General features: G+C 49.1%; 7 protein-coding genes across 7 annotated transcripts; 3 read left to right on the top strand and 4 right to left on the bottom strand.

The window, feature by feature from the left end:
- Positions 1-198: 198 nt before the first annotated feature.
- Positions 199-5,238, bottom strand: BO88DRAFT_245456 (phospholipid-translocating P-type ATPase domain-containing protein). The gene is made up of 4 exons (XM_025702169.1): positions 4,632-5,238; positions 1,635-4,571; positions 1,353-1,582; positions 199-1,305 (listed from the first exon to the last, which is right to left on the bottom strand). Exons 1-4 carry the CDS (start codon positions 5,109-5,111, stop codon positions 405-407), a joined length of 4,548 nt encoding a protein of 1,515 aa, XP_025564943.1. The 5' UTR covers positions 5,112-5,238; the 3' UTR covers positions 199-404.
- A 3,386-nt stretch (positions 5,239-8,624) lies between these two features.
- BO88DRAFT_451828 (uncharacterized protein) lies at positions 8,625-10,984 on the top strand (the record flags this gene model as incomplete). The annotated part of the gene is made up of 7 exons (XM_025710658.1): positions 8,625-9,516; positions 9,572-9,673; positions 9,723-9,775; positions 9,832-9,961; positions 10,014-10,092; positions 10,143-10,296; positions 10,346-10,984. The coding sequence occupies 7 exons, from the start codon at positions 8,625-8,627 to the stop codon at positions 10,982-10,984; spliced, it is 2,049 nt and encodes a 682-aa protein (XP_025564942.1).
- Positions 10,985-11,462: 478 nt separating this feature from the next.
- On the bottom strand, positions 11,463-12,937 carry BO88DRAFT_403333 (H(+)-transporting V1 sector ATPase subunit E). Its single transcript, XM_025706339.1, has 4 exons — positions 12,861-12,937; positions 12,574-12,725; positions 11,983-12,494; positions 11,463-11,913 (listed from the first exon to the last, which is right to left on the bottom strand). Exons 2-4 carry the CDS (start codon positions 12,604-12,606, stop codon positions 11,763-11,765), a joined length of 696 nt encoding a protein of 231 aa, XP_025564941.1. The 5' UTR covers positions 12,607-12,725; positions 12,861-12,937; the 3' UTR covers positions 11,463-11,762.
- Positions 12,938-13,034: 97 nt separating this feature from the next.
- On the top strand, positions 13,035-15,475 carry BO88DRAFT_486490 (DUF803 domain protein). Its single transcript, XM_025712455.1, has 4 exons — positions 13,035-13,275; positions 13,348-13,485; positions 13,550-13,642; positions 13,705-15,475. The coding sequence occupies exons 1-4, from the start codon at positions 13,234-13,236 to the stop codon at positions 15,226-15,228; spliced, it is 1,797 nt and encodes a 598-aa protein (XP_025564940.1). The 5' UTR covers positions 13,035-13,233; the 3' UTR covers positions 15,229-15,475.
- A 1,550-nt stretch (positions 15,476-17,025) lies between these two features.
- On the bottom strand, positions 17,026-17,947 carry BO88DRAFT_423914 (MADS-box domain-containing protein; the record flags this gene model as incomplete). The annotated part of the gene is made up of 3 exons (XM_025708696.1): positions 17,026-17,304; positions 17,383-17,517; positions 17,702-17,947. The coding sequence occupies 3 exons, from the start codon at positions 17,945-17,947 to the stop codon at positions 17,026-17,028; spliced, it is 660 nt and encodes a 219-aa protein (XP_025564939.1).
- Positions 17,948-22,373: 4,426 nt separating this feature from the next.
- gfsA (glycosyltransferase family 31 protein) lies at positions 22,374-23,972 on the bottom strand (the record flags this gene model as incomplete). Its single annotated transcript, XM_025708695.1, has 1 exon — positions 22,374-23,972. The coding sequence occupies one exon, from the start codon at positions 23,970-23,972 to the stop codon at positions 22,374-22,376; it is 1,599 nt and encodes a 532-aa protein (XP_025564938.1).
- A 137-nt stretch (positions 23,973-24,109) lies between these two features.
- Positions 24,110-24,690, top strand: BO88DRAFT_245301 (uncharacterized protein). Its single transcript, XM_025702167.1, has one exon. The coding sequence runs from the start codon at positions 24,248-24,250 to the stop codon at positions 24,581-24,583; it is 336 nt and encodes a 111-aa protein (XP_025564937.1). The 5' UTR covers positions 24,110-24,247; the 3' UTR covers positions 24,584-24,690.
- The last annotated feature ends 2,392 nt before the right edge of the window (positions 24,691-27,082 follow it).

Here is a 27,082-nt window from a genome sequence, read left to right as displayed (position 1 = left end):
AGGTTCCTTGAGTGAATGCGCATTTGGTAGAAAGGCTTTGTACAGGAATTAGAAGGAAAGGGTTGGTGTGAAGACTTTCAGGCCACTTGTCATAGCATAGGGCCTTCAGTGGAGGTAGAACGAAAGAACTGGGGGTGACCCCAGGCGCTGATGAAAGCAATGCAAAAAGGTTATAACAGGAGATAAAAACACACTTGCGCCGGACCTCCAACCGATTCTGAACCGAACGCCTTCTATCGGGGAATATGGGAATTTGCTCGTCAAACAGAAATGGGTAACAGATTGATTGCATGGACAGAAAAGGAGACAGGGTTTTCGTCAAGGGAAACATTGGAAGAAGAGTGTTTGAAAATGAGAGGCGCGGAAGATATCGAGCTATGTACGCTGCAAGATAAGAGACGGGGTTATATGGCGTGGAACGGAGGGTCGTGAGCACCATGGAGAGGGCTATGCGGTTCTTGGGCACCAGCAAAAGATGACTCTCTTGTCAGCTCTCCTGCTGAATAATCGTGAGTCACTCCGAAGCCATGTTGTACTCTCTCGAATGAATGTCGTGTTCGTTCAGATGATTGATGTATATAATCAACTGGCTGTGGATGAGGCAGTCGAGTCGTGTCAAGGCTTGACGCATAATTTGTCCCGTTGCTTCCGCGTGGCCGGTGAGTGTGAATGGTGGGAACGATGGAGGGAGAGTATATCTGCTGTTCATCCGAAAAGGGATCTTGTTTCAAGCTGGGTTGAATAGGCTTCACGAAGTCGGAAGATGTCGACGACTCATCACTAAAGGCGGTAGATCCTGCTGCTGCTGCCGCTGCCGCTCTCGGAGGAACTGTTCCTTCATACTGGTCCAGGAACTTGAATTTACCCTGAGAAACCTGCTCACGAATGATATCCACGTCGAGAGGGAAGAAAACCTTTTGGAACGCCTTAACAGTGAAGCGCGGCAGGAGGCATATCGTGACCGTCAACAAAAGCACAACCCAAAATGACAGGGCACTGTACACTTGCGCCCCTGCGTTGTAAAATGTTGTTGATGCTTCCATTGAGGAGTAGATGCCGGTCCAAAGAAAGATAAGAAGGGAGCTGACGACATTGATTAAGACCGTTAACCAATCCCAGCGGTAGCAGTTCATCAAGATGTAGGTGTTGCTGGCAATAACAGCACTGGAGCCCACGAGGACACCCATTCGCGTCCGGTCACTGACGTCCTTGCCATTAGAGTGCACAAAGGTTGACGGGCTGTACAAAAGATAGGGCATGAAGAAGCAAATGATGGACTGATAAAAGCCATCGAGCATATAAAGCCTATTTCCGTTAGTGATTGTCTCACTAAATAGCAGATCATGCCATACCAGAACTTGAGTTGTGACCATTCCTTCTGCTCAATGCCTCTCATGTACAACTGGGGGACGGCTAATGAGACCTTGTCGTCAACATCTTGATCAAATATACCCATCAGGATAACGGGCAATGACGTGAAGGCAACATTGACTAGAACAATGTATGTGTAGTCGAAAAGGTACGAGCCGTCGAAATTATTGAAGAATGAGTACCAAAATAGAGCAATCGTCCAAACCAGATTCTAGGAGGAGGTTAGCTCGCTGTAGGTGGGGTCTTGGTGCAGGATACTGTACCTTATAGAAAAAGTTTGCAGTTGTTTCTGCCATACGTCGGTAGGAATACCTTCCATGGACCAGAACAAGGCGCTGCAAGAATCGAAACTGGCCAATGGCGTAGTCAGAGGACATGGCTGCCTGGCCACCTTCTTCACCAAGTATACCAACACCGATATCAGCCTCCTGAATCATGGCGACATCATTGGCGCCATCACCAATCGAAAGAGCCATAATGTTAAGACCATTCTTGACCAGCCGCACGACAGCCGCCTTCTGAGCAGGACTGACGCGACAGCATAAAACTGATTTACACTGCTTGCATAGTAGGAGGAACCTCTGCTTCAGCTCATCGCCGAGCATCAACTTGAGCGTATCACCGTCAATCACAACGGCATGTGTTGGCGGTGGCGGCCTATGATCGTGACGAGCGGCAAGAAGTTCTGCATCTGAACCAATCAGTCCAAATCGCTGCAGCTGGTTGTCCAGTTCCTGTGATGCGCGCTCTAGCTGATCTCCAGGGACATTGAACACTATCAGCTCCATATCATTGCTGAGAAGGTTGCATGAATAGCCAATATTGATCGCAGTCTCGACTTTGTCGCCAGTGAGAACCCATAGTTTGATGCCTGCATCTGCTAGCAATGAAATGGTGTCCGGAACCCCATCTTGCAATCTGTCCTCAATCGCTGTACCGCCTATAAGCATGAGGTTTTGCTCTATCTCGCTTGCTACCTGCTCGAGCTTCTCTTCACGGTCAGTGAGCGCAGCAGCAGCCAAATCATGCTCCTTGCTCCACGCTCGATATTCGTCTTCGGTGAGATCTCGATATGCGATACACAAAGTTCGCAGACCTTCGTTCGCAAATATTTCCAAATGTTCTGCAGTTGTCTTTCGAAGCTCCTGCTGCTTGCCTGGGGCCAGACGCGAATAGATGATACTATCCGCACCCTTACAGAAGAGCCGTATACTACCATCAGGCATGCGGAGGATTGCGCTCATCCTTTTTCTCGTTGAGTTGAATTCCAAGGTATTGAGAACCGTATATGTCCTCTCCTCGCCAAGGACGTTGACAATAAGATCATCGTTTGATCGGCCAAGAAGAGTAAAGCCACAGTCTCTTGCTGTGCTGACAAGAGCAGCCTCATCTGGGGATTGCGCTTGAAACTCGATTTGCGGGGGATCTCCAGGAGTATGCTCGGTAATGACAGTATGGCATACCGCAAGGGCTAGCATGAAGTGCTCTGTTGCTTTCCGTTGCTCCTCGCCAGCTTGACCGCCCAAGTCCGCGACGTAGCTTGGCGCTATGAAAGTCAAGTTTTCCTCGCGCATATAAGGGTTGTCATACATTTTGCGAAGCATGTCAACCATCATGACTGTGTCGGCAGCCAGCTTTTCGCGGGCACTCGCGGCTACAGCATCAGCGTCGCCTCCTTCTCGTCGAACAATGCCAATCTGCGCTTCCGTGAATGCTTCGCCGTATGAGACTCCATTGATGGTACACTTTTTGAAATCCATGACATTCTGAGTCAGCGTTCCAGTCTTGTCTGAGAAGATGTATTCGATTTGACCGACGTCATCGGAAATGTTCCAGGACTTGGGTACACATGACATTCCCAGTTTGTCATAATACATAAACACATCACTGTGAATAAACACGGCTTGAATGGTTCGGACGATTTCGAGTGAGATATATAGCGAAATAGGTACCAAGTTTTGGAATAAGATGACTGCGACCCAGAAGGTAATGAGACCGGTAACAGCAGGTGTACTTCCGTATGACCCAAAATCGAAGTAGTCAAGCGATGCATCAGGATCACCCCAGGCGATCCCATTGCCAATGCCACAGATGAGGCACATGATGAATAGAATGACGAAATTATATATGACGTTCCAATTAAGGTCCTTGGCGAGCCGAGGCTTTTTGGAAGGAGTTTCACCAGAGTTCAGCATGACTTTGGTCTCTTCTCCGGTAAAGATAACGACTCCGAGGGCCCATTCTGTATTGCGAAGGAAGCAACCGCGGAGGAGCACGTTGTTGATTGTTATCGGTTCAACCATCTCCTTTCGAGGGGTGTCTGAGTAGGTTGGATCGCGCTGTTCCCAGCGCAAAGCACCATTGTAGGCATACAGGTTCGGATGAGGAGCCTCGCTATCAATCACGAACTCGCATTTTTCGCAATCTCTAGCATGTCGAACTTGACGCCCACAGTTTAAAGCTTGCCTGACCTTCAGGTTCGTTTCACCATCCAAACTCTTCGTTTCCACGTAGCACGCGCCGTCCGGGTCGGAAGTCGAGAGCAGAACAATATCAGCGGGGATTTGATCCCCATTGTACAAACGAACAAAGTCTCCAACTTGGATATTTTTCCAAAAGTCTCGCTTGAAACGAGCATTACCCAGCGTCTGCTTTGACATATCCACTATACTGCCGCCTTTGGGTGGATGAGCAGCAGGAGTTGGAGTAGCCAAGCTATCCCGAGCCAATTTGTCGGGGTGCAAATATTGGTCATGATTGCCAACTGGAAGTGGCCAGTCCGGGCGTGCCTCTGGTGCTGGTGTGGAAACTGGAGTCATCTGGATAGCGTCGTCCTCATCTTGCTGGGAAGACATTGAAGCCCTTGGCGATACAGTCGTCATGAATGTCAACCGCCGGTTGTCTTTGACTTGTTGCTGAGAGTTCTTGTTCTTCTGGACAAGGCCCTTCATCGCCCTGTAGGTCTGGACCGTCGCCCTAGTACACGCTTTTTTGAACTGGCGCCAGAGAGAAACATTATCCTCGGTCGAATTCACGTTGGTCCAGTCTATCAAGCGGTATACGGGAGAGTTGTTTAGTTCGTTGTCCAGAACTGTACGCCGAAAGTCTTCGATGGCATCTTTGATCGAGGTAAGCACAACAATAACGATAAGAGGCACGGTGTTAAGGGCGGGATCAGAAACGCCGAAGATCGAGAAAAACTAGAGCTTTCAATGAGCTTTTCCGGTACTTTGCACTATATCTCAAGGATAGGGTCATACACTCAGAATAATGATGAAGAGGAAATAGATATTTGCAATGTTCTGGAACTGGAACCAAATGTTCTTCGGAACGAAAGACAAAGCAGTATATTTTGCGGTCCGGATCTTGTTTCTAGGATACGCTGCCATGGGACGGCCGTCTTCGTCCCTTTCACTCTCCGGTATAGGGATATTGAAGTAGATGCGTCTGTTGCCAGACCCGGTAGGGCTTTCCGTGCTTGTAGTTGTTTGTTGAGAAGTAGGTGATTTCATCGACGTAGGGGAATTGGCTGTGCTTGTTTTCGGCATCTCCTCCTTCGCATCTAGGTTCTTCCTATGCAAGCGATCCACTATTGAGACGCGCTTCCGGGTGCCGCCTGCGCCGGCTCTGCGTTGTGTTGCCCATCGTTGGCGCTTTGTCGGTTTCGAAACGTTGCTGCTAACCTCCCGGATGTCGTTACCACTGTCATTGAACTCTGCGCCCAAGTCGATTGAAGCCATTTAGGCTACTGTCAGCCCTATCAAGGGCATAAAATGAGCGATGTGCTGATTGAACCGTTGAAAGGGTAGCATCCGCAGCGACGAGCTGGACTCCGGCAGCGCAGCCAGCTCGCGAGATCGACTTGTTATTTCCGTCGCGGGTTTGTTTTGAATGCAGTAGGAAATCGAAGGCCGTATGTACAGGGACTGGTGGGTAGGCAGGTTCGCAATTTATGCTGGTAGGCGCTTAAGTAGGTCAAACGTGAACGAGAAGGAATGAAGCGTCAATTAACACCAAGGGACGCCCAAACACAAGGCAGTCAGGAAGGTGAAACGAGCGGAGGGGGAAAAGATCGAGGGTTACTGAGGATTATGCATTCGTGTGCCATTAACGAAAGAATGTCGAGGGCAAAGCAAACGAGAAGAAAGAAACCAAGAAACTCATGCAAAAAAGGAACCGGTCCTCCAGAGGCAAGAGTAAGAAAGAGGCTTAAGGACAGCGTCAGTTTCTTGGAGAGCCAGCCCAGCCGACAATCCCTCCTGGAGGGCCCCCCGGGGGGAGCAGACGGACGGCTGTGTAATACAGGCACAATACGGGGAGTGCCAAAAGGTGTAACTTTCCAGTGTTTGTCAGCTCCGTATGGTAAACATGCCCTCCCCAACTTTGTAAATTTTCAATTGTAACCGGGCAGATGGGTCGGTCTCCAATCAGATGGACTTTGGGTTCATGTTTCATCTACATGGAAACTACTAAGCAACTCCTGGATATGATCCATGAAGTGATTACTACTTAGGCCTATGGGGGGTGCCGTTTACCTATGGATGCTGTAAGTCCTGTGCCGGGCCCCCGTCAGGTACCTGCCTCACCCCTGCTATGGAGTACAATCGAGCACAACAACAACAACAATCGCCACTATTATCTCCTATGTATGAATCATAATGCCCGAAGACAATGGTAATTTTCCCCATCATGATTGTTCTTCTCAATGGTCATCTGGAATTCTCTACTGTGTACTGATTCTACTACAGCCTACTTCATGGTGTCTGGAATCTCCGACCGGGTTTACCAGCCTCGCCCTAGACTGCGCATGGGTACATTTGAGGACGCTGATCAGAATGGAGCCCTTTCGACGTTGGTCGTCTTCTTACTATTTTGTGTGTATCCCAGGCCCCTCTTCGACGGAATTATCGGTCTTCCGTGAATTTGGTCAGTTTTCATCGAACTGCGCGAACGATGTTGTGATTTATTATTTATAGACACCGTGTCTCCGGTTTGCCCTTCTTCATCTCTTCAGTTCTTCACTTGCACACCAATCGGATGTCATGGCAAGTAATGGCACCTCCAGTCGCACTCCTTAACTTGAAGCTGATCTCCCGCCATCCCAGCGATGAGACATTCTAATTACTCCCTTAAGGGAGAAATTGGACCGCCAGGATGTAACATACATGGATAGGCAAGACAAACAGCGTATAGATATGTTCAGGCCGGACCACTCAACGACCCTTCATGGAACGGAAGCTGTCGCGTTAGATGGTAGGCTTCCCCTTCCTGCCGTACTCCGTACCTTGGGGGCGCTTGGGAGTCTGGGTCGGGATACGGAGCCTGAAACAGGCTAACAGCCGTCCGGGACGGCACATGCTGATGGCATCCATGGATAGGTCCACCTACGGAGCGCGGAGATTCGGAGGTACCACAGAAATCCGTGCTAACTGCATATATTGAGCCAACGGTCCTCCTAGTCTTGCATTGTAGAATTGCACATGGACTGTGCAGGGTCTACTAGCACCAGTGCGCTTCAGGATCCCGGATATAAAAGCATCCGTCTCCAATACACTCATGTCTATTGTTCCCCAGGCACGGGTACCTGACATTCTCGTTCCCCTTTTGCCCAGTCATGCTTCATGCATGTTCTACTCCTTTTCCAGTCTTGGCTGCTTCTGTTAGTGGGGAGACCAGTCTTCCTGATGCGGTTTGGCGCGGTCCCATACCTATTGCGCGTAGTTCATACTAACCTTTACTGTTTATGGGGGCTAGAAGAAGATCACTCTGTGACTGTTTCAGTAAGCCAGATCCTACAACTAACCGATCATCTAACAATGAGCATGGAGGTATGTTTAGCCATATGAGCATGAAACGCTTAGTTTCTTTTTATTGCGGTGGATATTTCAAAAGATGTGTCCTTCAGTTTTATGTTTCAAAATTATACGCCCATTTGCATTAGCACAAACAAATCTCGATGTCCACCCTGGGCGGGAGGCTGAGTAGGCAGTCCCGTTACGTACCCCCAAAGCTCGGCTAATTTACCATGATTCTCCCAATTTTTAAATACCTCACGAACTTGCGATTTCGTGTTACAGTCTCTACCCTTGGCCGTGGGGGGCCGCAATATTTCCATCGACAAATGAAATGACTGTGCTATGAGCACATATTTCCATTTATATAAAAACGGATCTCGAAAATATATGCCTGCAAAATGTTTCATTAGGCGATTTTATCTACCCCTTTGCCAATTTCGAATCCGGCGGCTTCCAAACAAGACCGACCGCAGCCTGCAGCTGCATCCACATCCGCATGGCACAACCGGGAGAAAGGAAAAGGCTGATTGAGTAATCAAGGAGGCCAACTAACTATCTGAGCCCTGCCATGTACTTCACTCTGGTGGGCATCTCCCAGCCCCCAAGCAGAGATATGACAGATTGGCGTCAGATGGTCAGATCAACCGTGAACCGGTGTGGGGACTACAAAGTACTTTAGAGATAGATCTGCACCACTTTTCCACCCCTGGACCGCGCCCAAATACGATCCGGCGAAAGAAAAAAAAAAAAATTCTCTCCTATCTACTGTGAGTAGTGATGTACAGACTATTGGCAGGTTGAGCCAGCCGTGTAACTATCGAAGGCTACTAGGAAGTCAGCAGAGCCTTGTAAAAGAGCTGTACCCTTTTGGCCCCAGTGAGTTGCAGGTAGTGAACCTAGTTAGCTTGGGGTCTGAACAGCAAGAATCACCAGGTCGACAATCAAGCAGACTTTCAGGGAGACTTCCACAGAGCAAAGGGTAGGTAATGTAGGGCACGCGAGAATACAGTGTTCGGTTCACCAGAAAGGATCGAGGATCGATGGAATGGAATCAAGGACGCATAATCATCGGAGTATTGGACTTACCCCTACATTAACGGTCATGGCGCATGGAGAAGCTGACGCACCACTGGCGAATCGGCGCGGTACATCACAATCTGGAAGAAAAATAGATCGAATTAGCTGTGACAGAGAACAACTGTCTTTGGCAAATCCGCTATACTACTACCGGCAGTACTACTGACTGCCCAGGTATTCAAAATCAATAGTCGATACCAGTCCATTTCCTGTACCCGTTTTGGGCAATGAATTGACAATGCTGACTCATGGTCACGTGACTACGCGCACTGTAGCACGCGCCCAGCGTGTCCAACAGAGGCTAAGTGCGGAGATCTACCGAACAAAGCATGCGGGTCATACTCTGCAGCATAATATATCCCCTTCACCAAAGTGTCCGGCATGCGACGCATTACCAGTTTCTTCAACCGTCCGGCTTTTGCAGCAGTGAACCCAGGCGCTCAGACCAGTGACCGCGGCAATGATCGAGATCGGCCATCTCACTCGTCCCCGCAATCTCGCCATTCAAATGGCCCCTCTTCTTCATTAGCGGAGCCAGACGCCCAGCTGGAACTGTCTTTGTCCCAATCCATAAAGGATGGCGAGAATGAAACTCTGCCTCACCACAGCTTCCTCAGCACAGAATCTGCAGCTAAGGATCCATCCCCAGGCACAAGTTTCAACTCATCGCAACGTGTTATGAAGAACGGGAAAGAGGTTGTTATCAGCTCCGATGGCGAGGATACAGATTCATTAAGCTCGTTCGAGTCTCCGGACGATCTTCTTGCGAGATTTGTTAAGCCTCCTGGTTTTGTAAGCAAGGATGATAGAGATAATGATACGTCTAATTCAGGAATGACCTTGCGCAACGGCAGCGTGAACAGCGCAAAGCCAGAGAAACGGTCTCGCGTTCCAGTTAAGGTCCCAAAGTACAGCAATACGCTAGACTCGCTTGTTGTCCAAGCAGTTGATGATAATGAAACTGAAGCTGGTATTGCAAAGTTGAAAGCTGCTCTTGAGAAGGAAGATCTGCGAAAGAACGGAAAGCAGGATGATGTGAATCACAATTCAACTTTACCGACCACACAGCTAAATGAGGACACTCTCGCATCGGCTCTGGGTGACCAAGACGATGAAATGGGACTACGACGTCTCCTAGATGCTGTTCGAAGAACAGAGGCTCTTGACCTAGACAAATCATGGCACTTTTTTGACTATAAAAGCGAATTACCCCCAGCGGTTGACTTTCCCAAGGACTGTATAGATAAAGACGGTTATATGTTCCGACTACGAGGTCAGTGTACGGTACGTGCTATTGATAGTAGTCTCGTTACTGATTCGTTAAACAGAGAGGCTTTCAAGGGAGCGGGCACTCCATTCAGGCATTATCGATTTTGCTCTATCGCGGTCATATTTGCCGGACGAGGTTATCTCGTGGATCTTCAAAGCTGGTTCGTGTGGGTTTTCATCAGCCTATTCTCATTGCTTACGTTCCCTCAGTACCTTCAGAGACGCAAGACAGCATCAGGCAAGCGCTTTGTAGAGCCTTTAAAGTTAGTGGCTATGACAAGTCGGGATGAATCGTGGCGTATTTGCTGATCTTGCTTAGAATGCGAACCCTGAGCGGGTCAAGTCTCTCATAAAACCGGCCGACATCGATCAAGTTTTTCAACAGTTGGGAGCAACCTCCCAAGCATTGGCGACTTCTGAAAGGATTGTTCCAGACGCGCACATCAACAGTACGTCATCGCATTAGCCTCAGCACAGGCATCCATTGACGGTAACATGCAGAACATAATGTGAAGAACAACTCCCTACGTGAGGGAATGCTGGTCTCTGTCCTTGAGTTGCTCAGTGGGGCTGCAGACCTGTAAGTGTTGGAATATCTGGTTATACGTACAATGCTAATCTTTGCATTAGGCTTGCAGAGGATACTCGAGAGCGCGCACTGAATCTACTATTCCGTCTCACTCTCGATGTCTCATTGACCAGCAATTTCCTGGTCTGTTCTGAACTAGAAAGAACCATCGTCACCATGCTAGAGAGTGCCCCTGACGATACAGCCGATGACATGGTATAGTCAAGTTTCTGTCAGATTTTCCAAACCTCGCTAACACATATAGGTGCACCGTGTTTGCACGACTGTATTCGACACAGTCAGAGATGCGATGTCACAAAGTCGCCTGGTTAGGCATATACTTCCAACCTCAGACTGGCTCGCACTCATCCGGTGCCGCCTCGCGGTGTCCTTTCTGTTGAAGGATGCTTCACCACTGAGTGAGCCGCCAGAAAAGCTCATCGATTTGAAGCGTATAACCAGCATTCTCAATCAACAGCGGTTCGATGTGAAGTGGTACAAAGGGAAGGGTCAGCATGAGTACGATTACGGAGAACTTGGAGCTGTCGCCATTCTTCTTAACATTGCCATCGATTCTGGACGGTATGAAGTAGGATTTCCGGATAAAGAAGCGGAGAGGGAATTCAACGCTGACGTTGATGCACTTTCTGATCGGCTCAAAATCATCTTCACCTCCATTGAGGACTCGGGTGCCTCCCACTTGAAACGAACGTTGGCCAAGGAAGCCATCGAGGCTCTACATTATCGAGTCGTATATTCCGTCAGGTCAAAGCCACGTCCCAAAAAGTCGATCCTTGGGGTTCCTGAGGAGCGAAGGGAGAACAAGGGCGTGTTCAAATCATTCTTCAAGCCTCCGAAAGGGAACGATGAGCTGCCATTGCGGCCACATGATACAACCTCCTAGTGTGTCGTCCACCGCCGAGAGATAACACCTGCTTCCAATGGCGTCTTTAACAGTCTTCTCTCTCATCAAGCAGAGCGGAGTATCCTGGTCTTTCATTATAACGATGATTCATCGGGATGCGTCATGCATTCGAAGGCCTTAATACTGGCATTAGCGTGCACACTGGCCGGTCCAGGTGCTTGTTGTGAACCTTCAATATCAGAGATAAAAAGGTCGAGGAGGTCGATGGCTAGACTCAGGGTTTGAGTCGACAGATGATGATATGCGGCGTCAGGCTTATTCTAGACATAAACATGTCTACAACATTGTTGTTTATTGGTTTTGTTTTTGTTTTGTTCGGGATACCTTATTGATTAGTCCTGCGGAGCCTGTCGCCACTGTCCTGGGGGCCATTGTTGGGAATTTGTTGCGCAATATAGTTGAACCACGTTGGGTTGCTCATCATACTATAGATATAGTGAAACATGCACGAAAGTCTCGGGATTTAACAACTCAGTGCTATGCAGCAATATATACATTTATCTACTATGTTACTCCTGCCGCAAAAACTAACATTATGCGGTACCATCCTTTCTCCGCGAAATTCTCGAAACATCCAAAGCAGACCGACGTTCTGGGATAAACTCTGTTGAATTTCTGATAGGAAGAATTGAAGAACTTTATACAAGGCTATGGTGCTCTCCTGAAAAAAAGAACCGGAGTACATAGATACAGGCTGCAACGACGAAACAGGTTCAGGTATTGTAAATTCGCTTGGCAAGAGACGCATATAATTGGTCTAGTCATAGAACCTCCGGTTGGTGTTCTTGCCGAACAGCGTCTCACGGACGGCGGGGAGGGCGTCGATTTCGAGCAGGCGCAGCCGCTCTTCGAACGTGTTGTTGATCTCGATCTTGCCCTGGCCACCAATAATGACGACACCACCAGCACTATAGTTGACACGGTTAGATCATATAGGATGCAGACTTGGGAGATAAGAAAGGGGAAAGGGGACTCACGATCCCTCAGGCAGCGGCTCCTCCTCGTCCAGCTCCGCAGACGTTTCCTTGCCGACGGTCTCCTTGAATTCCTTCGCGGCCTCTTCGATAGCCTTCTTGACAGCATCGGTATCCTGCTTCCTCGCCCGAATCGACACCTTGTCTTCATTGAGGGCGTACAAGCCCTCAAGAACCAAGCCCTTCAGCACAGCCTCATACTTCTCCGCATCCTTAGCTGCGATACCGGAGATCTGATCACGAGCCTGCTGGAACAGATCATCAAGAAGTTCCTGGCGAGACGAGAGAACACGGAGACGGGTGCGGTTGGCGAGAGTAGAGCGAGTGATCTGCTGGGACATGGAAGCTTGCTTGAACTTCTTCTCATACTGAGTGTCGATGGCGGCAGTCTCCTGACGGACGAGCTTGGACTTCTCGATGGCGAACTCCTCATCGGCTTTGAGCTGGATCTCACGGGCCTTCTCCAGCGCTTCCTGCCGGATGAAGGCCGTCATCTTGCGGAGCTCGCCCGCAACCTGGTTGGAGATAACGGTTATGAGCTCAGCTCGGGAGCGGGCACATGCATGGTCCCTGGTCGAGGATCGGGCGACATACCTGGTCATCGGACAACGCATGACTTTGCGACATGGTGATAATAGAGTAATTGTATGGATCGGGAAAATGTAGAGGGGAGAGCGAAGGGTATCGATATGTGGGGGGTAATGGAAGAGAGACAACGTCAGTTGAGCTTCCCGATGCGGAGGTGCCTTCTTGGGGGTGGGCGGTCAATCAACGTCAGCCTGCTACTGCGCCAGATCAAGGGGGTGGAAATAATCAACGGTCATGGATCGCGACCGGTATATTATTGGAAATAGAACAAGTCGGGGACTATTATTACTCACCTGGACCGGCAGGAATGTATAGAGAGGAGAGGGTGAGTGACTGGGTGGGGGAGATAATACAGGGAGAACAAGCAGCGGAGGGAAACGTTGCACTTGGGCGGATCTGCTGATCGATTCGCAACGCAACTTGGCGGCCGCTCAGGAACTCACTTGCTCTCCCGCTTTCCCCCTCTAGTTACTACTACTGCTGCTGCTGCTGCTGCTGCTTCTTCCCCACAGCCATTCGATTCGGTCTAGTCTTCTCTTTCTCCTCTCTTGGTTTCTACGTCGTCTTGGACAATGGAGTCGGTCCTACTAGTTCTGTCGTGTCCTGTCTAATGCGTGTCTGGTCTTTGTCCCCCGGCTCAGCGACCAATGCACGAGGATATCCGAGATGGGGAATCTTGGTGACCTATCGCCCCAGGGGAGTGTCGCGGTTTGTTCTTCCCCTCTGGTATTCTCGCTTCATTGGCATCGAGCTGCTGTGCTAACTGGAAACCGGTTCTAGGTTGGGGTGGTTGTCGGGTTGATCTCGACCAGTCTCCAGGCCATCGGGCTGACTCTCCAACGCAAGTCGCATATCCTCGAGGACGAGAAACACCCGTACGATATACGTCGACCACCTTATAAACGTCGGAGATGGCAGGTCAGCTCATGCTCCTCCCTATACAATGCTTCCGCTATAAGCCGGTCTTGCTGATTTCATGTAGTTGGGAATGCTGATGTTCGTCATTGCGAACATCGTTGGCAGCACCATCCAGATAACTACTCTCCCGCTTCCAGTGCTTTCAACCCTTCAAGCAGTCAGTGACTTCCCTAGATCGCGTATTGAATTCCGGGGCACCGCTAATATCATTTGTACCAGTCCGGGCTTGTTTTCAATACCATCTTTGCTACTTTGATCCTGGGTGAAGCCTTCACCAGATACTCTCTCATCGGCACAGTCTTGGTCTGCATCGGCGCGCTCCTGATAGCGGTGTTTGGTGCCGTCGGGGAGCCAGCGCATACTCTCGATCAGCTTTTGGAGCTATTGCAGCGTCGAAATTTTATACTTTGGATGGCAGGGACGGCCGTATTGGTGCTGGTCATCTATCTCGGCTCCCGCCTGCTGAAATTCCTAGCTTCTCCATCTCGTTCTAAATACCCCAACACACGCGGTTCATATAGGCCGCACTTGCAAATTTCCCACGGACGTGTTCGACTGATCCGCGGTCTTTGCTATGGCATGATCAGCGGAATCCTATCGGCGCATTCTCTTCTGCTCGCCAAATCAGCCGTGGAGCTCCTCGTGCGGACGGTCGTGGATCGCGTCAATCAATTCGATCGCTGGCAGTCTTGGGTCATTCTTCTCGCCATGATCGGTCTTGCTCTCTCACAACTCTTTTATCTACATCGGGGCCTGAAGCTATGCAGCACCAGTGTCTTATACCCATTCGTCTTCTGCATCTATAATATTATCGCCATCATAGATGGATTAATATACTTCCGGCAAATGTCCCAGCTGGCAGGCTTCCATGCTGGGTTGATATCGCTTGGAACAATTGTCTTACTTGGAGGCGTCCTTTGCTTGTCGTGGCGCTTAGAGGTCATAGACAGCCATGCGGCTGTGACTGTTGTCGGACCGTCTCAGACCGGCCTGGGTCCTGGAATGGCCGTTGTCGAGGAGCACGAAACCTCACCCCTTAGCCTGGGAAGAGATGGCCACGAGGACTTGGAGCGTGAGCCCCTCTTACGCAGTGCTCATATCCCTCGGCGAAGTATTCACAAGAGAGCACCCAGTCTGCCTCTACCTCAGTCTTCCTTGAGTCCACAGGACTCCACGGCAGATCTCGATCCAGCTTCCATCTGGGCGGAGTTGGACGACTCTGACTTTGACTATGCTGCAGCCATGATGCGTTCCTCCAGACGCAGTCGCACGTTTGGAGATCCACCATCGGCCCAGTCAAGAAGCAGGATGAGAAGCAGTTTCCTGCGTGGACCTCGCCGCTCCAGCACCCTTTCAGTCAACCAAAATACCTGGAACCCGCGCAGATCATCCCAAGCCGCACATCAGGGACATCGCAGCAAGCAACGGCGAACATCAGCACCTGCTCCAGAGAACCGCGGTCTCCTTTCAAAGCCGCAAACCCACGCAACCGGCTACGGCACCCAGGACGACCGCTCAGACAACCTCGTATCAGGGCATCGTCGCCGCCAATCCCTCACCGACGCAGAGTTACCAACCGGGTACCCGAATCTCCTCGCAGGTCCGAGGAGCACTCTCCGCGGAGCCTGGAGAAGCGGTCTCCAATACCTCACCCAATGGACCGGTAGCAATCGAGGAAGACGGCAGAGCTCATCCAGTCCGGGCCCCGACCTTGAAGCCAGTCCCGACGGACGTACAGAATGAAACTAGATTTACATTCCGTTTCTTACTGCACCGCCATTTCATCCCACAATCCAATTCTACCCCAGACTCTTTTGATTATATCCACTAGACCCACATCACAAATACACATCAATGATAACCCTTTTCTTGTTTCCTTTCAATGAATGTACAATAACTTCCATACCAACAATATCTATCTATTACACACATACATACACCAACACACTTATTCCCTATAGCTCATTTACCGCACAGCATCACTCCTTATTCAATTCCTATCTTACCTAGAAACTAACTAAACCAAGCATAAAAAACCTGTTCCCAACCAAGTAAATATTACAATACATACATACAAACGAACTACAAACCTAAATCTCATTCATTCCTTCTTCCCTAAACGAATTCTCATGCATTATTCATTTCACTTTTCCTCATACCTACTAGTCCTTACATCATACAGAAACCGGATCGTCATGTCACGGGATAGACAGATAGATAGATAGGGAAGAAGGGGGGGGGGATAAACATATACCAGGTCACGAGATCTGCCTACAGGATGAGATGAGCTGGCATACTATATTCCCAGTACTTTCATTATACCATATTATTCATTTCATCAGTGAATGAAATAAAATTGTCTGTCTTGTACAACTCATATACTTATCAGCTTGGTTTTCTTATGATGTACATCCTGGTTATAGATAGATAGATAGTTAGGGGATGGTAGCTCTGCTTTTATACCATCTATTCTACTGGATGGTAAAATGACGATGAGGGGCAGAGTGATGATCTACGACTTGCTGCTGACGACTGGTATGGTATGTAGTTATCTATTGAGAAAATGGTCATAGGAGTAGCAGCAGAAGAACAAATAATAATAGTTCCGGTTTTCTCCATACCATACATGACATACTTCTTACCCGATGAAGGTTATCCATCCAACATCATATCAAGTTACTCAATCAAATAACACCCCCCAATTCTGCGTCCAACTTGTCTCGTGACTCCCGCCCCCCTCTCCCCCTTCTTGCTTCCGGAGCCGTCATTCAAAACTTGCCCGCAAGCCAAGGATCATTGTCGAAGGGGGAGGGAAAAGCGCAAGTGACGAGCCTGGCGCAAGGGGGCATAAATCACATGTGGAAATCAAGGGAGGTCAATTAGTCAACGCAAGACGGAAACAACAATTTATGAAAGACAAAACAGATAACCACTTCGCCAGTAAGAATAGAGAAAGAAAGGAAACAAAAAAAAGAGTAGGGTAAAAGCACCAGAAACACCGCCACTTTCACCGTCGTCTAGGAAAAGGATTAGGAGATGTGAGGAACGAAGAAAAACAATTAAAAGCCTGGGGAGCCCAGATCAAAGTCTCTTGCATCCTTCAAGATTCAGTCGCGCAGCCTGGCCTTCGTTTTCCTTTTTCTTTTTCTTGTTTTTTTGTTCTTCCCTTTTTTTCTTTCGATTGGCTATTTTTTGGCTTTTATAGGGAGGGTCTTCGGTGAAACACGACAAATAGCACGAGGCATCTTGCGAACACCGAGGCTAGCGACTCAGGTGTGTGTAAAACTGCAATACCAACGAGTCAGGCTATACACAGATTACTATAAGGTCATCTCTCTGTTCTTCGTCTGAGTTGCGCGGCGGTACAACACTGTAGACCGGGTTTAATAGTATGAATTATGTCTGGAAACAAATCGTTGGGTATCAAAGGAAGGCCGTAGAGGAGAAAGCTGCACGCGCTGGAGTTGACAAGGATGCGAACAACTGCCTGGGCCCCTCAGGTGCTTGAAAACGCGGGGCATGAAGACACATAGCCACCGCTTACGCCGTGGGCTGGTGCTGGGGGGGCATCCGGTTACCCACAGGCATGCCAGGATACTGTCCTCCTGCCTGCTGTTGCTGCTGAAGGCCCTGGTAGTAGGCCATCTGCTGCTGTTGTTCGTTCGTCATGTAGCCGGGGTGCATACCGGCGGGACGGGGGATATTCGACTGTTGGGGGTTGACATTGCTGTGGCTGACATCCTCTGGCGTCTCAGCCGGCACCTCGGGCGCATCAACGCCATTCTCGTTGGTAGTGGGGTCAGGTGCATTCAGGCAGGCCTGGACAGAGAGACAGAGAGTCAGTCGCGTTAAGTTCGACCTCAAGTATACGAGAGAAAGCAGTGGCACGGCACTCACCTGAATGAGGTTCTTGCCCTCAGCCTTGGTCACCAGCGGTTGGAGCTTCGGTGTGGTGAAAGTGTAGACGAGACCGGTCTCGGAAACGACCAGGAGGAGTACTTGAGTACCTGTGAGAACAGAGAGTTCGTAGGCCTGTTTTGCGACCGCATTGAGGCGTCAGCACCGATCCAACGGCAATAGTTCCACGCAGAGAACGTGTAAAACAAGCTTGACGACGAGGAGAAAAGACGCATCAAGAAAAGACTGGAGTTGGCGACAGAATTGACGGCGATAACGAAGGGGAGAAATGAGGCTGTAGAGACGCGACAGCACGCACCTTCTTCATGATACCCGCCTTCCGCTTGGAGAAGGTGATGTGGCGACGCGACTTATCCTGAATGAATTTGATCTCAATCTTTCTGCGCTCGCGACCGGGCTTGTCATCATCATCGTCGTCGTCGTCGGCGCTCATGCGAGATCGCTTGGTGCCGCGGTTGTCAGCGGCGCCGTTACCGGCGGCCTGCTGCAGGTCGTCCTGAGTAGGAGAAGGGTTCTCCTCACCGACGGCAGTGATGTCGGCCATGATGAGACTAAGGGGAGATTAGAAGGGAGAAAAAAAGAGAAGTGTGAATGACGAGAATGGTATAAGAGAGGAAAGGAAGAAGTCTGGGGGACGTGAAGACGAATGCCCAAAGAGGAATGATGCTTTTGAGGGGGAGGGAGAATGACCAAATCGAGTAACGCGTTTGCTTCGCAGGGTTTGGGTTCAGGACGAGAAGGAAAGAGAAACGGGGAGGAGAAGTTCGAAGAAGGCAAAGTGCCGCTGCAGACCAGGCAGGCGGTCTGTCACGTGGCTGTGACCGTACCTTACACCCCGTGTGGTATTATTTTGGTTTCCCTCTTTTAAGCTTTCCCTTTTTTTCCTCACCAATTTCTCAGCATACCTCCTTTTCCAGCTTCTTTTCTGCCGTTTCTTGTACTTTTCATATTTGCTCAAATGGGAGTAGGGTATGTATTTCTCCTTTTATTTTGACTGACATATCTTACCTCATATAGTTTTGCACTACTCTCACTCTCTGCTCACTTTCCTTCTCACTTTACTCCTCACCCTGGTCGTCCAATCTTTCCGTCACAATACAACCTTTGTCCAGACCCGACGGTGGGGAAAGACTCAGGCTTGGCCCGAGCCACTATTGGCCTAGCCGCAGTGAGGCATTGGGGATTCGATACGGCGGCCAACTCACATTCCCCACCCATACCGCGTAATATTACGGCAACCCCCCCTCCCCCCTCAAAGGGTCACTTTCCGTTTCCTTCAAGAGCAAATGGGGAAAAGCTTAGTTGACCCTCCATCACGCAGTCATTCATTCATTCATTCATTCATTCATTCATTCATCAAGGTGTGGTTTGTGAACCACTGACTCTACTGGTCTTGTCTCTCCCACAAAGTCTTTAATGCACACAAGTGATTCGCCTTCCCATAAAATCGATCAATAATCTCACTCGGACCAGATCAAACCGGGTCATGGTCGTTGGATGATGTACTCACTAACTAGGATGTGGGCAGAGTGAGTGGCGGCGAACATTCCATGTCCATCCCGTGTGCCCTGCCGGTCTACTACTACGGTAGTAACTGGCCCCCAAGCCAAACAGCAGCTGGGGCGTATTTGGTAGTATCGAAGCTATTCTTTAGTCTATCTACTTAACTTTTTAGTGAGAACTGGCCTAGGGGAGAGACGCGTAGTGCATACAGTCGATGGTGTAGATAATTACCAACTCACTCACAACACACACATTCTCTCTCTTTCTCTCTCGTACTTACTGTACCTTTCCGTACTTTCAGGGCAGTGAGTAAGCATAACTATGCGCGTACTATTGAATCAATTCATTGATTTGACTGATTGCTTGATTGATTGATTGATCAATCCATCCATCCATCCATCTCGTATGCATGTAACTAGTGTTCACCATCATCCTTCCCTCCATAATAAAAGTACTAACTCACGGACGGATGCATCCCTCAACAAACCCGGCGGCGCCTGAAGAAAAGACTCGACCCCATCCAAACTCAGTAATTCGTCACGTACATTTTGCTTACAACACGAAGAGAGTTTCCTTTTTTGAATTCAACGCTGACAACTTAATCTATCTCATAGGGTTTCGGCGTTTACTTCCACTCTGTCACTGCTAAGAACAGAAAGTCTTAATAGCCTCATCCTTCAGCACAGACATGCTCAACCCTGGAAATTCTTAACTATATATAGTAAGATGGCAAACAGGTGACTAGAACTGAATAATACAACGGTTGAATACAGCTGTGTTTTCCTTCCCCATCATTGGCATCCCCCATCAGCAAGGACAACCCCAATTATTCCCCTCCAAAACCAATAGAGACCCGCCCGGTAACTGATAATCTTCTGCATCGGCTGCATCAATTTATATCAATCACTGATCAGTCATCACTCCGACCTAGTTCATATCATCTCGTTGCTTCAATCACTTCATTACCTTTTTACACACCCTAAGTTCTCCACGAGGCTAATATCCCTCGTGTCATTATCCTCTTTGAGTTCTATCCTCTCACCAGAGTGAGAGAAAAAGGACCATGCTGAACTCTAAGCAATCAAAGCTTAGCACTTTCAGCTCTCTCAGCACATTACCAGATCCTACTGCTCCAAGTACTAAGTACTAGAACCTTAGCACCATCCATCCCAGATAACCTTCCCTGCTACATACAAGTCATGCAAGCAAGAGAGGAAGAAAAATTACCCCATCCATCGTCATGATCAACATAATTTCACTCACATATGACTCTCTCTTCATCACCTACCTACCACTGATCTACTCCACAATGGTATCATCTATAAGCATCCACACACACACACACACACACACACACACACACACACACACACACACACACACACACACACACACATCCAAAGGTAGCATGGCCTATGAAACAGCAACCTACACCCTGATTCTCCAACTGCAAACAGTCCCCGAAACCGGTTAATCTAGTTTTACTTCCCCATCACATGGCCCCAGAAACCTAATATCCAACACCATCATCATGATCATCCTTTCTAGGTAATTCCCTCTAGGACTTTCTGCCAGCAATAGAACTTCAGCCCGGATTAAGTTTCAGGCCGCCCAGATGTAACTTCAAACTCCCTGAACCATTAACTAAGAGACCGACGTCAGAACCGTCCCTTACAGGGTAAGATGGTGTGTGTTCATTCTCAGCCCTGCGAGGATTTTAGCATCTTTCGAATTCGATTGGGTAGAAGCGTGATAGATGTGATGTGATGGATGTAACCTCGTAGTGATAACAATGAGGAGAATACGAGACACACACAATGCTATTATTCGATGTGGATTAGAATCATGGAAGCTTCAGCTCTTTGTATTTCTAATCTTGCTGATGCTGATGCTGACGTTTTATGTCTTGCGTTGAGTCATTGATTCAGCTGCTGGGGATTTCTTTATTTCTTTCTTTTTTCTTTTTCCGTGTCATTGTCATTATCTACATCCATGTTTGTGTGTGCTATTCGTCGAGTTACAACATATGTGTTTTACTCTGTTGATTCCATCATATGTCTTCATTTACGTACTATACACTCACTCCCCGTGCCTCTCTTTCACGACCACCTATATAACTATCTATCATTATTACCTACACCCCCAGTATATATCTGTCCCATCCAGCCAGCCACTTAATGAGGAAGTGAGCGAGTGCGCAAGTAAGTCAGTCAGTAGGAATGATCCGATTGGGGGGTTATTCGAGTTACTACAAACTAGAAAAAAAACCGCTGCGTAGAATACATGCTTTTGGAAAACCTACGGACGTAGGTAGTAGTACTTGGCTTGGCCTAGACGGTACGATGGGATGCTACACAAGGTCGTATGCATGTATGCATGCATGTATGTGTGTGTGTGATCATCATGGATGATTGTTTGTCTCTCTGTCTGGTTTTCTGTCTGGTGGGTTGGCTGCTTAGTTGTTGGTACTTTTATTCCCTCTCACACTTCTCCGTGTAGTACATATAAGAATAGTTTGAGCTGGTGGAATGGTACTTTTGCCGAAGAGGAATATTGCAACTAGTTACGACTGCACGTCCTTGGCAATGTACTACTGCCGATTACAAAGTTGTCTGCCTGGCTGCTGGTGGTGACTGACTGACTCTACATGAAACAAGCATCAAACTGACCTACGCAATCAATCGAACCACCCATTACGAACACATATCTCCAGTGAATCCAGTCATATTATTCCGCAACGCCAAACCACTGTGTGCGTGTGCGTGCATGTCTATTGCTAATAACTAACAGATAATCTTCCCCCTAATCTAAGACTTTGAACTCGTGATATTCTGCCATAACGACGAATGCGCTAATCTCCAAAAGCAAGCAAGCGACCGCGGCTCGGCCGGCAAAATTCTATTTTTACAAAAAATCGATGCAAGAAAGCAGCCCTCGACAGGAAGCCAGCAAAAAATAAAAGAAAATGGGAGAAATAAGGGAATGGGATATGTCGGGTCGTGAGCAATGGGCCCCGGGCGGGAACATGATTGATTCCATCCCACGAGCTCGTAGCCAGGTCAATCAAGGGAGACTCAAACGAGGTATGCTCTTCGCTGAAAACCACCAGTTCCGATCTTGGACTGCGCCATTCTTGACTCCGCCAATACAACGCCAGGCAAATGATCGATCAAAAACAGGGAGGCCGAAGGATTCGGTGACCGAAAGAGATACATTCCCGCACCACCTTCACTTTTCTTGTTTTCCTTGTCGCCGTATAGATTGGCATGATTGTTTCTTTAGTGTTGTGGTGTCGTAGGAAAATGTAGAGTAAGATCAAGTTTAGAATAATAAAAGGAAGAAAAGGAATTGGAAAAGTGTAAAGGAAAGGAATGAAGAATGTGCAAGAATCGAAAAGCTTCACAGATCCAAGGGCCAGCCTCAGTATCGGTCGTCTGGTCTCTCATTGAGTTGCATGACCAAGGACTTTAGTGATGTTGCCTCCGGACTCCAAAGTCCCGGACGCCGGCACCGCCACCACCCTTGGGGCCGAGCCACACGATCTCGATCACACTGTGGCCTTCGTCTTCTTCACGCACATACCACTGGTGCACATTGTCGCCAACCACGAAGGCATCACGCAACAACCAACGATCCTTTGTGACACCTTCCTGATCCCGGTTGCGGAGGGGTCCCAAGCGGGCCTCGTAACCACGGGGGTCCTCCTCCCAGGTCTTCTCAGTGTGGTCAAAGTTGATCGCATCATCGGGAGTGTTCTCATCATAGGTGTACTTGACGAGCGAGTAACCGTTGGTGAACACCCAGAAAGTACGGGTGGAGCGACCAGTAGCGTTGTTGACAATCTCTTCCTGGTCAAAGACCCAGCGGCGCAGAACCGAGCGGCGACCCGCAGCGGCAGCCACAGTGGTCATCTTAACAACATCCTTGGTGTACCAACTGTTCCAGTGGTGCAGAGACTCGATCTTGCGGCCAGACTCGTAGACACCGTCAACCTCACCCTTCATGTCCATCTGGTACAGAGAGGGCCAGAGGGTAAGAGGGGTCTCTCCGTATCTCTGGATGCACTGGCCGAGCTTCTGGTCACCAGGCTGCTCACCCCACGACTGGCACTCATCGTAGTATTCCTCCAGAACATCGAGGAGGGGCTTGGAAACGAAGACACCAGCACCACCGAAAGCAATGTGGCCGAAAGTATCCACCTGCCAGCTAGCCTCAGACAGGGCACCAATATAATGCTTCTTGTTCACATCGAAGAGCTTCAGTTCCTCAGCGATGGTCGGCAATGACAGGAAGAAAGTGTCATCATCGATGAAGCTGACCCACTGAGTCTGAGGGCGCTTGGTCCTGATGGTCTCAGCGAATGCCTGGACCAGGCCGAAGTAACGAGCAGTGAAGTCCAAAGGAGACTGGATCAGGGTCAAATCCAAGCCACGGTTGCGGAAGTAGGCCTCCTGCTTGGGAATGTCGTCGTCCGATTCCGGAACAAGCACAATCAAGCCAGCCTTGGTGTTTCCGTACGAGTACAGCAGGGAAGGAAGCAGACGGTCCAGACGGTCAGCAGTGGTAGCCAGACCGAACAGGAGCTTGTCGGTCTCGTCCACATCGTTATCAGCAGCAACGTTGACGTCGATGATCGGAGGGCAAGGCAGGGGTTCCTCGTTCTCGGGCGACACGACCATACCACGCTCCATGACGGTCATCGGAGGGAGCACCGGGACTTCGATATCCTCAAGCGAGTTGAACTCGGTCTTGGGGCTCACATGGTGAGGACGGAAGTAGGCACGGGTGTAGTTCTTGCGAGGAAGCCATTCGCTGAAGGGCAGAGGAGCCTGAAGACCAGGGTCCACGTCGCAGGCCTTGGATGGGGGTGTCGGTTGCAACTGGATTTGCGGGGTTGAACCAGCGACGCGATCGGCTGGATGCTTGAAACGCAGAAGGGCAGCCTGGTCGAAGCGCTCGACGCACCAGAAAAAGAACCCAATCGAGAAAAGGGCGATCAGAGGGAAAACCGTCTTCATACGGAACATCGGCATTTTGGCGGTATTATTATGAGTATTCTTGAACATGTGAGATTGTAGAAGTCGGTGACGAGTTTATTAAATTTAATTTTTCTCTCGTCTCAAAAGCACGTCAACCGGAAACGAATGGTTGTCGTCACTGGAACCGTTCTCGCAAGTCGTCACGTATGGAAATATGGTATAAAGAGTGGAATTGGCTGATAGAAAACTGATCCTGAGCAGGAAAAATTTTTCTATTGCCTGGTAGACTGTCAACGAAAGGCTGGCAGCGTCGAGACCTGCGACACGGTCACGGAAAGGGGTGAGAAGCCCCGGAAGAAATTATGGGGGGCAGAAAGCCGCAGGAAACAAGTAGGAGAATAGAAAAAACCCCAAAGAGAACAGGCCGTCGAAATCGCGACCAAACGGTGCGTCGAGGGCTCAAAGAAGAGGGAACAAGAGGAGGGAGACGAGCGCTGAGTGTCGAGGGGTTGAGGATGTCGCGAGAGGAAAGGGAAAAGGGGAAGAAGGATACGGAGGGGGGGAGAAGAGTTCGAGAAGTAGAGGAAGAAGATGAGGGCGGAAGACAGGAGAGACAGGCGACTGGGAGCGATCCCAAGTGGGAATGCCGAATGCTGGACCACGGGTTGGGCTGGGGCCAAAGCTCCTCCACTGGGTAATTTAATCTGCAAATATTAAGCTCAGCCCGTCTCTGGTCTGGCTGATTCTTGCTGTTGGTTTCTTGCTGGGGCAGATTAAACGACGGAAGGGGTCTGTTCAAGTTGCAGAGAAGTTATTTTGCTTCCTTTTCCTTTTTCTAAGACAAGCAGCAGCCAAGTGTTGCACGGCAGAGAGAACGAGAGGAAGATAAAAGAGAAAGCAAGAGAGAGAGCATCAGATGAGGTGAAAAAAACACCAGCTGGCCCGGATCGAGGAGGGCGATAGATGATTATTTTTATCTTGAATTAAAAAAAAATAATAATCACAATATTGCTCACTCACTGTCTTCGACTTCCTAACGAGGAATTTACAGAATTTACACCACGATGATGCTTAGTGTTCTTATGCTCGGCCTGTTGACGCCTCCCGCTGTACGCCAAGTTATTTACTGTTCCTTTCCATTTCAGTCTTTTGTATTCTCTCTTTTTTGTTCTTTCTTTTTTCTTTACAGTATCCTGCTTTGTTTACACACACACACCTTTCCTGCCACCTCTTACGCTCTTTCTTTGCGCTTCAAGAATCATACTTGTTCCTGCCTCTGGACGAGATTTGTGTGAGTTTCCTGAATACGGCACTGCCCACCACCCACCTATTTTTTGATGCCGATCCCTGACTGAAGGAAGAATGTCGATGGGCGGATCTTCACTGCTCCACCCGGCCGGTGGCGGGTAATTTTCAATCTCGGATTTCGGACCCTTGCGAACTTGTGATACGGAAACGGCGGCCGTTCATTCCTCGACGCGTTGACAGTCGTCGTCGTCGTCGTCTTCGTCTCCATCTCGACCTCCACGAAACAATCCATCCTCAATGGCATAGTATGATGCCACCGCGTCTCAGGATATCATTCTGTGACAGTAGTAGATCCAGGGAATGCCCCGATACATCGAATCATATTAGTTGACAGATCTCGAGAAGTCAATGCATTTCCCCAGGCTTTGTTTTCCCCCTCCCTCCCTCTTCGATGTACAGTAGTACATGCGTGGATGCGTATCTCCGTCTAGATCCTCCAGATACCACATGGATGCGCAGAAGTCCCTACAGCAGAGTCAACTGATCAATCGAGCGCCTCCCGGAGAAATCAACATGGTCTACAGAAATAGAACATCACCGGAAATCCTATTCAGGCTCATTATTCTCCGGCTTTTCTGCCTTACTGACTCCCTCTTGGTATTTGTAAATGTTATGCTTCTAAGCTTGCGCCGACCAATTTGAGGCAATCCCGTTCGACTAGGTTAGTTACTAGAGAGACCTGGTAGCCTTCATGATGGAATGTCCAAGAGAGTGATCACCATTGCTCGTCTATCTTAAACTGAACACTACTGGTAATACGAAAGACTGTATGTCTTTTTTCCCTTTTTTATTCTATTCCATGCTGTTTGTGGTGGTACGGATGAAATGACAGCTGGTCTCTGGCTGCTTCTGGACTCCAGCATCAATCCTCCATACATTCTCGGAATGTTCCAGCGGGTGGACCACCTCGGGCGGACTGCTATTCTTATCATCCCGCTCTTTCTTCTTTCCGGACACACTGATAGCACAAAGTATTAATGCAGACAGCGTCGAATGCGTCCACTACACCCACCTTCACGCTTTCAAATCCGCATGCACATTCATATCCATGTCCGGCGCCTGAGACATTAATCCGTCCATTCATTCATATTTGAACTTCTCAAACAGGGTGTAATACCCTGTCGAATGTCAGAACGCCTTACAGAGTAACCAACCGGCTGGTTGGTGCAGCTAAAAAAGATGGAAACTTCGATCTGCGCGGTTGCCCGCCGTTTCAGCCAGTGAGGAAAGACCCTTTAGGGGCTCGCTGGGCCGGTGGCCCCACGGGCCGCGTGTCCTTCCCTCCCCCTTCTCCATCCAACCATCCATTCTCCTATTCTTGACTCTTGCTCTCCCTCTACCCCCGTAGTCACTGTGTATCGGGTATAGTATCAGCTCATACCCTGATTCAGTCCAGTGGTGTCCGCGGAAGTGAAACTAGGCTCGTCATGGCCACCAACGTGCGGACCATTCAGATTGGTAGTGGAAGACTGACCACAACAGGGTACCTTCGCTCTTCAGCACTAGGCCGATAGACTAACAATCCACTACTCTACTGCTGGGCTGGGCTTGCCTTAACACATCCACCGGTCGGCAGGGTTTACCTCGACGCATCTACTTAGTGTCGGATAGAAACCCTCAGATCCGAACAGCGGAGTCTTCCGTGATCCTGTTGGTCTTGTTTTTCAGCTGCCTTTCCATTGCCACGTACTGGGGATTAACAGACGAATCCCATCCAACTCTTGGGACCAACATCCTCTTATTTTTGTTCTATGTATAGTGCCACCACGCTCCACGAGTTTTGGAGAGTGGCAAAGTGTGGCCGTGTGGTTGAGCCTCATGAGTGGACATGGGCTGAGCGGATTGCCTCCAGACTCTCGGCCTGTACCTGGTGGTTCCTCTGGTTGAAA

Source organism: Aspergillus vadensis (genome assembly GCF_003184925.1).
Source record: "Aspergillus vadensis CBS 113365 unplaced genomic scaffold BO88scaffold_6, whole genome shotgun sequence".
Taxonomy (NCBI): Eukaryota; Fungi; Ascomycota; class Eurotiomycetes; order Eurotiales; family Aspergillaceae; genus Aspergillus; species Aspergillus vadensis.
The sequence above is the reverse complement of the archived record's forward strand: the minus strand, read 5'-3'. Positions and strand labels throughout refer to the sequence as shown.

What these genes read in the sequence shown, in the direction of transcription:
- BO88DRAFT_486490 (XM_025712455.1), top strand. Translation starts at nt 13,234, where the DNA reads ATGGGGAATCTTGGTGACCTATCGCCCCAGGGGAGTGTCGCG. An exon ending in CGCCCCAGGGGAGTGTCGCG is followed by an intron (nt 13,276 to 13,347) that starts GTTTGTTCTTCC and finishes AACCGGTTCTAG; the next exon opens with GTTGGGGTGGTTGTCGGGTT. An exon ending in ATAAACGTCGGAGATGGCAG is followed by an intron (nt 13,486 to 13,549) that starts GTCAGCTCATGC and finishes GATTTCATGTAG; the next exon opens with TTGGGAATGCTGATGTTCGT.
- BO88DRAFT_245456 (XM_025702169.1), bottom strand. Translation starts at nt 5,111, where the DNA reads ATGGCTTCAATCGACTTGGGCGCAGAGTTCAATGACAGTGGTAACGAC. An exon ending in CTGCAAACTTTTTCTATAAG is followed by an intron (nt 1,583 to 1,634) that starts GTACAGTATCCT and finishes ACCTCCTCCTAG; the next exon opens with AATCTGGTTTGGACGATTGC. An exon ending in TGGTCACAACTCAAGTTCTG is followed by an intron (nt 1,306 to 1,352) that starts GTATGGCATGAT and finishes TAACGGAAATAG; the next exon opens with GCTTTATATGCTCGATGGCT.
- BO88DRAFT_245301 (XM_025702167.1), top strand. Translation starts at nt 24,248, where the DNA reads ATGGGGGGCAGAAAGCCGCAGGAAACAAGTAGGAGAATAGAAAAAACC.
- BO88DRAFT_403333 (XM_025706339.1), bottom strand. Translation starts at nt 12,606, where the DNA reads ATGTCGCAAAGTCATGCGTTGTCCGATGACCAG. An exon ending in ATGCGTTGTCCGATGACCAG is followed by an intron (nt 12,495 to 12,573) that starts GTATGTCGCCCG and finishes ATCTCCAACCAG; the next exon opens with GTTGCGGGCGAGCTCCGCAA. An exon ending in GAGCCGCTGCCTGAGGGATC is followed by an intron (nt 11,914 to 11,982) that starts GTGAGTCCCCTT and finishes TGTCAACTATAG; the next exon opens with TGCTGGTGGTGTCGTCATTA.